At 38.1% G+C, this 12,239-nt stretch overlaps 1 protein-coding gene across 1 annotated transcript in view; it reads right to left on the reverse strand.

The window, feature by feature from the left end:
- Positions 1–12,239, reverse strand: part of HECW2 (HECT, C2 and WW domain containing E3 ubiquitin protein ligase 2) — a 438,203-nt gene that overhangs the window by 109,258 nt on the left and 316,706 nt on the right. Inside the window, exons 14-15 of the mRNA XM_004378178.2 lie at positions 11,382–11,485; positions 10,518–10,642 (exon numbers count right to left, since the gene is read on the reverse strand). Coding sequence (XP_004378235.1) covers positions 10,518–10,642; positions 11,382–11,485 — 229 coding nt within the window. The remainder of the gene's footprint in view (positions 1–10,517; positions 10,643–11,381; positions 11,486–12,239) is intronic.

Genomic DNA, 12,239 nt, shown 5'->3' on the forward strand with positions numbered 1-12,239 from the left:
TTTTTTTGTTAGGTGTTTGGGGTGTTAGAAGTGAAAAGTATTGAGAACAGTTGTGGAGAATGTTACTGCCATGTGAATGCAGAATAAAAAAATTATATATAAATAGTTCATTTCTTATCAGTCAACCACAATGCAAATAATAATCACCTCTTTCTTGTTTTTATTTTTTGCAGGTTTTTTTAGTGTTTTAGTTTAATTCTGTTCTATTCAATAACGCAGTGATAAAATGTTTCATCATGGAATCTTTAGCAAACATCTCTCATATTCACAAGGAAGCAGATTTGAGCACTTTTATACACTACTAGAGGAGGCCTGGTTGCAAAATGGTTAAGGCTACTAGCCAAAAGATTGAAGGTTCAAACTCATCAGCTGCTCTGCAAGAGAAACGACCTGGTGATTTGCTTCAGTAAAAATCACAGCCAAGAAAACCCTGTGGGGCAGTTCTACTCTGTCCTATAGGGTCACTATGAGTTGGAATCAACTCAAAGGCACCCAACGACTTAAATTATTCACTAAATAAAATTTATCATAAACAAAACCAAGAAATGTTTACATAGATATCTGCTGGGATGTAGAAATAGTACTGTCTCACACAGACTGTCTTCATAATATTTCTAATGACAAAGGAGTTTACAATGTTTTCATTTGGCTAAAGAGTAAAATGGAGGAAAAATTTCAACTTATTAACAAAACTAACCACAATTATCAATTCATCTATTTTGCAATAGCAGAAATTCTGACTTGTAAGAATATATTTATGATTTTGGAACAGTATTTTTTTTCAGTAAATACTAAGGAGTTTTGATTATGGGATTAATTATTTCTAGAGCTCAATAAAAGCCAGAGTAATAATTATTTAGTATGTATGTTGAAAATATTATTCAGTTGCATATAATGAAATGTATTTATATATAACATTAACTAGACAAATACAGGCACACCAACTATACAAGAGCTCTAATAATAACTATATCTTGAGTTATCGGGAGAAACGGTTTATCCAATGACCATTTGGAAGAAATCTTATTATAACCAGCAGAGGGCAGTCGAATGTATCTGAAAGCAATCACAATGCAAAAAATAAAAAATTGGTGTTCCAAGTTTTTCTTTAGAGCTGTGACAACCACATGTCCACTTAATTTTGTTCTTTTCAGTAAAGGTGATTAGGTAAATTACTGTGACATGAAATCTATTTTTCATGACTATCAACATGAACTGACATATTCAAATCGTAAAGAGAATTAAGACAGCTTTTAAATTAACACATTCCTTTTGCATGTTGAAAAATCTCAGTAATATAAACAGAAAATCTACTGAAGCACTTACAGATCATAAATACTCAAGCAAAATAAAAAACGTTATAAAATAAATCTTAAAATCCCGAGACCAAATAAAATCCTTTGTTTTCTTATATTTTCTGTAGTCTAGGAAAAAGAAGAAATTCCAGCGAGTAATGCACTCTACAAAAAATTGCCAGACTTATTCCCCTAAATTCAAACCTTGAGGCTGTTGGTAAGAAAAATCCACCTACTTAATTTCTGCCATATATAAATCAGGGAAATTAGCCTTCCTAAACTCAACAGAATTTAAATCTGATAAAAATGCATAGCTGCATAGCATAGGCCATCTTTTTAGTCAGTAATGAATGGAGTTCAAGCAGGAGTAAAATTAAGATGCTTTAGAAGGAATACTTTAAAATCAAGATAGGTGCCCAGCAAAAGAAGCTTTTAAGTCATGCCCAACTAGAAAAAGGGAAAGACAACAAAAACAACAACACAAAAACAAAATAAGCAAAAATCCTGTAAGGAGCATAGTATTTTCATATGGTGAAAACAAGTTAGTTGCCAAAAGTCCACATGAGTTATGGCTGTGACAAAGGTAACGATGTTATCTAATACAATCTCTTATACAAGAAGTCCCCAAATTCCAGACTAATTGCATCAGAATCACTTAGGGAGTCTCTGGATCTTCTGAACCAGAATTTCTAAGGTTAGGGACCAAAGATATGCATTTATTTTTTAAAGTTTACCAAGTTTACCAAACAGATACTTGTACACAAATGTTCAATGCAGCATTATTGACAATAGCCAAAAATGAAAACAACACAAGTGTCCATCAAAAGATAAATGGATAAACAAACTGTGATGTATCTATACAATGGAATATTATTCAGTCATAAGAGTTTGTTGCATTGTGGTGGCTTGCGTGTTGCTGTGATGCTGAAAGCTATGCCACTGGTATTTCAAATACCAGCAGGGTCACCCATGGTGGACAGGTTTCAATGGAGCTTCCAAACTAAGACAGACTAGAAGAATGACCTGGCAATCTACTTCTAAAAATTTTGGCCAATGAAAACCTTATGAATAGCAGTGGAACACTGTCTGATATAGTGCTGGAAGATGAACCCCTCAGGTTGGAGGCACTCAAAATATAATTGAGGAAGAGCTGCCTCCTCAAATTAGATTTGACCTTAATGACATGGATGGAGTCAAGGTTTCAGGACCTTCATTTGCTGATGTGGCACGACTCAAAAATGAGAAAACACAGGTGCAAACATCCATTAATAATCACAACATGGAATGTACAAAGTGTGAATCTAGGAAAACCAGAAGCCATCAAAAATGAAACTGAATGCTTGAAGAGCGATATCATAGGCATTAGTGAGCTGAAATGGACTGGTACTGGCCATCTTGAATTGGACAATCATATGGTCTCCTATGCCAGAATTGACTAATTGAAGAAGAGCGGCATCTCACTGTCAAAAAGAACACTTCAGGATATATCCTGAAGTACAATACTGTCAGTTATAGGATAATATCCATACACCTACAAGGAAGACTAGTTAATACAACAATTATTCAAATTTACAGACCAACCACTAATGCCAAAGATGAAGAAATTGTAGATTTTTACCAACTTCTGCAGTCTGAAATTGATCAAACATGCAATCAAGATGCATTGATAATTACTGGTGACTGGAATGCAGAAGTTGAAAACAAAGAAGAAGGATCAGTAGTTGGAAAATATGTCCTTGGTGATGGAAATGACACTGGAGATTGCAACGCAGAATTTTGCAAGACCAACGGCCTATTCATTGGAAATACATTTTTTCAACAACATAAACAGCGACTATACACTTGGACCTTGCCAGATGGAATACACAGGAATCAAATCGACTACATTTGTAGAAAGAGATGATGGAGAAACTCAATATCATCAGGCAGAACAAAGCCAGGGGCTGACTGTGGAACAGATCATCAATTGCTCAAATGCAAGTTCAAGCTGAAGCTGAAGAAAATTAAAACAAGTCCACGAGAGCCAAAGTACGACCTTGAGTATATCCTAACTGAATTTAGAAACCATCTCAAGAATAGATTTGACACACTGAACACTAGACCAAAGACAAGACCAGCTGTGAGATGACATCAAGGATATCATGCATGAAGAAATCAAAAGGTCATTGAAAAGACAGGAAAGAAAGAACAGACCAAAATAGATGTCAGAAGGGACTCTGAAACTTGCTCTTGATAGAGCAGTTAAAGCAAATGGAAGAAATGATGAAGTAAAAGAACTGAACAGAAGATTTCAAAGTGCGGCTCAAGAAAAGTATAATGAAATGTGCAAAGATCTGGAGTTAGAAAACCGAAAGGGAAGAACATGTTTGGCATTTCTTAAGCTGAAAGAACTAAAGAAAAAATTCAAGCCTCGAGTTGCAATATTGAAGGATTATACGGGCAGACTACTGAATGATGTAGGAAGCATCAAAAGAAGATGGAAGGAATACATAGAATCACTGTACCAAAAAGAATTTGTTGACGTTCAACCATTTCTGGAGATAGCATAGGATCAAGAACTGATGGTACTGAAGGAAGAAGTCCAAGCTGCACCAAAAGCCCTGGCAAAAAACAAGGCTCCAGGAATTGACGCAATACCAATCGAAATGTTTCAACAAAAAGATGCAGCACTGGAGGTGTTCACGCCTCTATGCCAAGAAATTTGGAAAACAGATACCTGACCAACCAACTGGAAGACATCTATATTTGTGCCCATTCCAAAGAAAGGCGATCCAATAGAATGTGGAAATTATTGAACAACATCATTAATATCACATGCAAGTAAAATTTTGCTGAAGATAATTCAAAAACAGTTGCAGCAGTACATTGACAGGGAACTGCCAGAAATTCAAGCTGAATTCAGAAGAGGACATGGAACGAGGGATATCACTGCTGACGTCAGATGGATCTTGGCTGAAAGCAGAGAATAACAGAAAGATGTCTACCTGTCTTATTGACTATGCAAAGGCACTTGACTGTGTGGATCATAACACATTATGGATAACACTGCAACAAATAGGTATTCCAGGACACTTAATTGTGCTCATGAGGAACCTGTATATAGACCAAGAGGCAGTCATTCGAACAGAACAAGGGGATATTGCATGGTTTAAAATCAGGAAAGCGGTGGGTCAGGGTTGTATCTTTTCACCATATTTACTGAATCTGTATGCTGAACAAATAATCCAAGGAGCTGGACTATATGAAGAAAAATGTGGCATCAGGATTGGAGGAAGACTCATTAACAACCTGCAATGTGCAGATGATACAACTTTGCTTGCTGAAAGCGAAGAGGACTTGAAGCACTTACTGATGAAGATCAAAGACTACAGCCTTCAGTATGAATTACACCTCAACATAAAGAAAACAAAACTCCTTGCAACTGGAACAATAAGCAACATCATGATAAATGGGGAAAAGATTGAAGTTGTGAAGGGTTTCATTTCAGTTGGATCCACAACCAATGCCCATGGAAGCAGCAATTAAGAAATGGAATGATGTACTGCATTGGGCAAATGTGCTGCAAAAGACCTCTTTAAAGTGTTAAAAAGCAAAGATATCACTTTGAGAACTAAGGTGCAACTGACCCAAGCCGTGGTATTTTCAATCACTTCATATGCATGTGAAAGCTGAAAAATGAATAAGGAAGACTGAAGAAGAACTGATGCCTTTGAATTACGGTGTTGGTGAAGAAAACTGAATATATCATGGACTGCCAGAATAACGAACAAATCTGTCTCAGAAGTACAACCAGAATGCTCCTTAGGAGCAAAGATGGCAAGACTACGTCTCATATACTTTGGACATGTTATCAGGAGGGCTCAGTCCCTGGAGAAGGACATCATTCTTGGTAGAGGGTCAGCGAAAAAGGGGAAGACCCTCAACAAGACAGACTGAAACAGTGGCTGCAACCATGAGTTCAAACAGCAGTGATTGTGAGGATGGCGCAGGACCTGGCAGCGTTTTGTTCCGTTGTGTGCTGGGTCATTATGAGTTGGAACTGACTCGACGGCACCTAACAACAACAACAATACATGCAACAACATCAATGAATCTTAAAAATACTATGCTGACTGAAATAAGTCAAACAAAAGGACAAATATTATATGATCGCACTTACATGAAATACCTGGAACTGGCAAATACATAGAGATAAACGTTTATTAGTGATTACCAGGGACTGGGGAGAGAGAAGAATGGGAAATTATTGCTTAAGGGGTGCTGAGGTTCTATTTGGGGTGATGTAAAACTTTTGGAAATAGTGGTGGTGGTTGCACAACATTAAACAAAACAAAACAAAACAAAAACCTTGCTGGCGTAGAATTGATTCTGACTCACAGCGATCCTATAGGACAGAGTAGAAGTGCCCCATAGGGTTTCCAAGGAATGCCTTGGTGGATTTGAACTATTGACCTTTTGGTTAGCAGCTGAGCTCTTAGCCACTGTGCCACCAGGGCTCCTGCAAAATATTGTGAATATAATTAACAACACTAACGTCAACACTGAAATGGCAATTTTTTTTTGCTATATATATTTTACCCCAATTAAAAAAATTTTTTAAAGCCTGCTGAGTTTAAAAACCATCACCTTCTACCACAACCTAACAACCATTAGTCCATCTTTTACTTGAAACACTGTAGTAACTGATGACAACCAAGGCAGATGATATGTGAAGGCTCAAATCTAACTTTCACTCATATCCTACGCTCTTGACACACCGACAACACCAAACTGCTAGACTAATTACCCCGTTTCAGTACTTCTGTAGTAATTATCAAGACAACCTTGTGGCTTCATATGTATTTTGTTTTGTAAATGCTGTTCCTTCTACAGCTCTTACTTATCCAGATTCCAGGGCAAGTTCCTATTCAGCCTTTAAAATCCAGATCAAATACAAACCCCTCTATAACTCCTTCCATGCATCTTCCCCTAGGAGTTAATCACTCACTCCAGCAGAGTATTTCCTATAGCCTTCCATTATTGCACTTATCACTTACTTAACTACATTATAATGTGTTTCCAAGTCTGGGATTCCAAGGCCCTGAGTCTGGAATACTCTAAGTCCTGCATGCCTAGGACTTAGCACAGTGCCTAGTACACAACAGGGAATCAACAAACAGTTGCTAGATGGAATTCATGATACTGAGGACAGGTAGTATGCTATTCATGCTCGCTCTCCTCCCAAGTCTTCTTTGTTCTAAGCTAAACGGGAGTTAATAATCAGTAAAGCCAGACAGATGCTTATACTTATAAAGAAAGCTAATCAAGTAAGACAGAAATATATTAACATCAATAAATATGCACACACGAATTATCTCATCGACAACTCCTAGTGATAGGACTATGTTGATGTCTATTTCTCTCCTTAGTCTACCTTGCTTTTCTTAATGTGTATCATCTGTTTTGTCAAATTCATTATGTTCTTCTCCTATTCCCTTATCAAGACCCTCTTTCTAATTTGCCTATTATTTATTTATTATGTAATATTTATTTACTATTTATGTATTACCACTCAGAGTCATTTTCTTGAGTTTCTATTCTATTTAGCCAACAAATCTTGTCAACTATTGCCTGTGTTTTCTCCCATGCTGGGTCTTTCTGCTGTATTTCTTTATCTCCTATTCCAGGCTCTTTCGCCTTGATGAATGCGCTATACATAGCTGGACTTCTACGGCCAGGTTTACCCTCATTCTAACCATTCCATGTGCAGCTTAGACAAAAACCAAACCAAACCCACTACTGTCGAGTTGATTCTGATTCACAGCAACCCTCTACGACAGAGTAGAACTGCCCCATAGGGTTTCCAAGGCTGTAAATCTTTACAGAAGCAGACTGCCACATCTTTCTCCCACAGAGCAGGCTGGTGGATTCGAATAGCTGACCTTTCAGTCAGCAGCCAAGCACTTAACCACTGCACCACCAAGTTTCCGGCAGCTTAGACAAACCAGACCTCAGAGACTTGCAGAGTGATCTCTCTTTGTCCATCCACCATGTTACATTCAAACATCTCAACAGTAACCACACCTATCACACCTAATCAAGTTTAGAGCTCATTTTATTCCCACATTAGCACCACTGATCCAAGAACATTAACTCTTTTGTTAAACCAAAGCCCTAAAACTGTTTCTAGATTCTTCTTTTTCCCTCACCCCTAACAACCAACTTTTCACCAAGTCACATTGATTCTAACTTCAAAATATCCTTGAATCCATGCACTTCTCTCCAGCTCTATGTCAACATCCTGGTTCCCACCATCATCGTCTTTCCCCTGGGGCACTGAAACTGCCTTCTTTCTACTCACTCTCCTTTCACTCTTGCCATTCTCCAGGCTTCAAATCAAAGCATGTCACTCTAAGTGCATGATAGCTTCCATCTGCTCTCAGAATAAAATCCAGACTCCTGGCCATGTACCACAGCTCTCTCCATGACCTGGATCCTGTAACTTTCCAACCTAATATCACACCACTACCTCTTTCTATCACTTCAAGGCACCCCTTCTGCTCACAGTGTCCCTGCAAGGTTGTGGTAGAAGATGATGGTTTTTAAACTCAGCAGGCTTTAAAAAAATTTTTTTTTTATTGGGGTAAAATACATATAGCAAAAAAAAAAATTGCCATTTCAATGTTCACTTTAGTGTTGTTAATTATATTCACAATATTTTGCAGGAGCCCTGGTGGCACAGTGGTTAAGAGCTCAGCTGCTAACCAAAAAGTCAACAGTTCAAATCCACCAAAGCATTCCTTGGAAACCCTATGGGCACTTCTACTCTGTCCTATAGGATCGCTGTGAGTCAGAATCAATTCTATGCCAGCTAGGGTTTTTTTTTAAATGTTGTTTCAATTGCTTGAAATGAGCTTCCCCTGGCTCTTCCCATAGCTGATGACTTCTCACCTTTCAGTTTTCAATGCAAAACTATTTCTTCAGACAGACATTCCATGACCATTTTTCTAAAGTTGCCCTTCTTTTCTGCCCACGAAGAGGGCAAGAATTTTATCTTATTCTCCACTGTATCTACAGCACCAAGTATAATTCCTAGCATAAATCATGCTTTCAATATTATTTACTGGATGAACAAAATAACTCATTATGCATATAAGAACACATTTTCTCACTTCCCTGGAAGCAGCAGTCAAGAAATCAAAGGCGTACTGCATTGGGCAAATCTGCTGCAAAAGGCCTCTTTTAAAGTGTTGAAAAGCAAAGACGTCACCCTGAAGACTAAGGTGGGCCTGACTCAAGCCATGGTATTTTTAATCACCTCGTATGCACGCGAGAGCTGGATGATGAATAAGGAAGACAGAGGAAGAACTGACGCCTTTGAATTGTGGTGTTGGCAAAGAATATTGAATATACCATGGACTCCTAAAAGAATGAACAAATCTGTCTTGGAAGAAGTACAACCAGAATGCTCCTTATAAGCAAGGATGGCGAGACTACGTCTCATATACTTTGGACATGTTATCAGGAGGGATCAGTCCCTAGAGAAGGACATCATGCTTGGTAAAGTAGAGGGTCAGTGAAAAAGAGGAAGACCCTCAACGAGATGGGTTGACACAATGGCTGCAGCACTGGGCTCAAGCATAACAATGATTGTGAGGATGATGCAGGATCAAGCAGTGTTTCGTTCTGTTGGACATAGGGTCGCTATAGGTTAGAACAAACTTGATGGCACCTAACAACAACAACATCTTTGCTCATGTGCATCTCCACCCAGAAGGATGTCCTACTTCAATTTTGCCAACCAATGTCCATTATTTATTTCATGATAAAACTTAAGACTCATATCACAAAGAATGCTTTCCAGCTAATTCTTCCTCTCACATTCTTAGTTTTTTCTTCACAACTGTTTATGCTTAATTTACATAATATTTTCACACCCTTCTCTTTTTTCTATAAACATGTTAGACAGATATCATGCCGCACGATCAGAAAACAAATTGTGAACATTTTTCACTGCCATCCTATGGACTTCATACGCCCCAGTGCCTCCAGGAGGTTAACGCTTCCTGAGTAAAAATTTTTAAAACAGCAGAAACATCTTATTCTAAGTTGCAATTCCAAAATAAACATGGGAAGAAGGAATTTTAGTTAGAGAAACTGGTTGCCATGAGTATTTAATGTGGCAGGGGAGGAATTTCTTGGTTAAGATCAGAAAAAGGGGGTAGAATTTTGGTTAAAAGTCAGGGCTAGATGAAATGAAAGGAAATGGGTAAATGAGACAGTCAAAATTCTTTCTATGTAGAACAATGACTAAAAGGCTAACGTTTCTTATAAAATTCTGGTTAATAAAAGATTTATATTTTTAGCTGATATTAACATTTTTAGATCTCTTTAGTGAAATTATAGAGGTGGAGTTTCTAGAGTAGACACATTATTAAAAGGAGGGAAATTTAAATGTACTTCATCCTAAAGATTTCACCATGCCATCTTTAAAAAACATTTTTTTAAATACTGATTTCCCACACAAACTTCACATATTTTTAATATTCTCCCCAATTTATTGATTCATTTTTTAGACAACCTCAATGTGTATATTTTATATTGTTTCCTTCTTCCAGAGGTCCCTGAGTGGTGCAAGTGGTTTGCTCTCAGCTACCAACCGAAAGGCTGGTGATTCCAACCCACCCAGTGGGGCCATAGAAGAAAGCCCTAGGAATCTGTTTCCAAAAAGATTACAGCCAAGAAAACCCTAGGGAGCTCAGCTGTACTGTCTAACACATGGGGTCACTGTGAGTTGGAATTGACTCGATGGCAACAGGTTTGGTTTGGTATTGGGTCTTTCCTTCAGAAAGCCTGTGCCATAATCTCAAAGCCCAATCTGCCTACTGCAGCGGTCAATGCTCAGGCATTTTATTTATATTTGTATGGTAATACAATGTGGTCATTAGGAGTGTGGACTCTAGAGTCAGTAACCCTGAGATTTTATTCCCAATTTCTCCACTTAGTAGCTATAAAACCTTGGGAATGTTATTTAACCTCTCTGTGCCTTAGTTTCTTCATGTGAAAAATGGGAATTTTAGTCTAACTCATAGGTTTGTTTGGACTAAATATGTTAATACATACATAATACTTAATACAGAGCGTAGGGCTCAATAAATGCTAACTATTATCATTCTCACCATTAAGGTAATTTTGTTTGGCCTGTTTCTTTTTCCACCGCGTTCTTTCAGATTCAGTACTCACAGGGTTAGAATGCAGCACGGTGAAGAATTCTGGGCTGATGAGGAACTTCACAGGGGGAGACTGTAACAGCAGTGTGAGCCTGGATCTGGAGGTAGAATGGGGCAGAACGTTCTCCCGTCGGAAATCTGGATGGAACAGACCACAAAGGTATTTAGAAGAATCTTTACACACGGTGGAAATATATCTATTTACTCCAACCTATATCATTTAAAAAGAACCAAAGAATTATCTATATCATTTGCTATTATTTTAATCCTCAAAATAGTTTTTCTTTGGTATAAATTCAGACATAAAACCTAACCGCTCTTGTTGTTGGTGCCATCGAGCTGATTTCGACTCATGGTGATCCCAAGTGACAGAGCAGAACTGCCCCATAGGGCTTTCTAGGTTGTAATTTTTATGGAGCAGATCGCCAGGTCTTCCTCCCATGGAGCAGCTGTGTGGGTTTGAACCATCAACCTATCAGTAGCAGCTGAGCAATTAATGGTTCTTTAGGGCTCCTTAATTATACTAAAATGAAAAGTGAGTAATATTTTTAGTCACTATTAACATTTTAATCCATCCTTATAATTTTTATTTGATGAAGTTCTTTTTCCACTATTCCACACATCCAGAGATTAAAGTAATTTATATTCCATTTGTTTTTGTGATTCTGTCTTAGTACTGATAAAAAGTCAAAGATTAGATGAGGTCTTTGGTAAATTGTGCCTTTGGAGCTGGATTACCAGATCTTACTGAAGATCAAAAGTTCTCTAAAAGAAAAGCCTTCATTTCTTGGAAATCCTTACTTATTTTCTTTCTACTTTCATGAGGTTGGGGTAAAAAAAAAAAAAAAAACAAGCAAAGTAACCCAAAGGTTCTTACCTGCACTGGCTTGGTGAAAGTCGGCTTCCTCCCCTGTCCCATCAAGAGCACTGGTATTTTCCTCAGCCCTCTCATTAGTCATGGTTCTGCGGATACTCTGATATCTAAAATCATGATCCTAGAGTTACATTACAGGAGACACTAAAAGGTGGGACTCAACTTCTCCCCCAGTGCCCACTGCCATCGAGTCGATTCTGACTCATAGCGACCCCATAGGACAGAGGAGAACTTCCCCATAGGGTTTTCAAGGAGTGGCTGGTGGATTCAAACTGCCAACATTTTGGTTAGCAGTCGAGCTCTTAACCACGGACCCACCAGAGCTCCTTCTCCCACAGCCCAGAAGTTTTCACTATCTTCTCAGCCTCACTTGTCTCCTCCTCCCAACACCACACCCCCTGACCTTCTGCGTCTTCTGCTGTCTAGAAAAATACATTGCTTTCAATTTCTTCTTGCCATTGTTTGTGGAACAATTTTTTTATATACTAATAAAACTTAAGAAAATGTTGTGGTCTTTAACCAAAGAAAACTAAATCCCTATATTGTTAAGAATAACTTTATGCTCCATAGCAATTAGTTCTTAAATAAGAGCAACAGATTTAAAAAGCTTAGGCTGATAATAAAGACGCATCACAACCAACTTATAGTGACCCTACAAGACAGAGGAGAACTGCCCTACAGGGTTTCCAAGGAGCGGATGGTGGATTCGAACTGTCAATCTTTTGGTTAGCAGCCAACCTCTTAACCACCGTGCCACCAGGGCCCCAAATGAAGATTCTAGAGATTCTAAAAGCTATCTGGATGCAAATTATGAATGTATATGTTCTGTTTTACTAAAAATCAATGCCTTGGATTGACCAC

This window comes from Trichechus manatus, unplaced genomic scaffold (assembly GCF_000243295.1).
Source record: "Trichechus manatus latirostris isolate Lorelei unplaced genomic scaffold, TriManLat1.0 scaffold00056, whole genome shotgun sequence".
Classification (NCBI taxonomy): domain Eukaryota; kingdom Metazoa; phylum Chordata; class Mammalia; order Sirenia; family Trichechidae; genus Trichechus; species Trichechus manatus.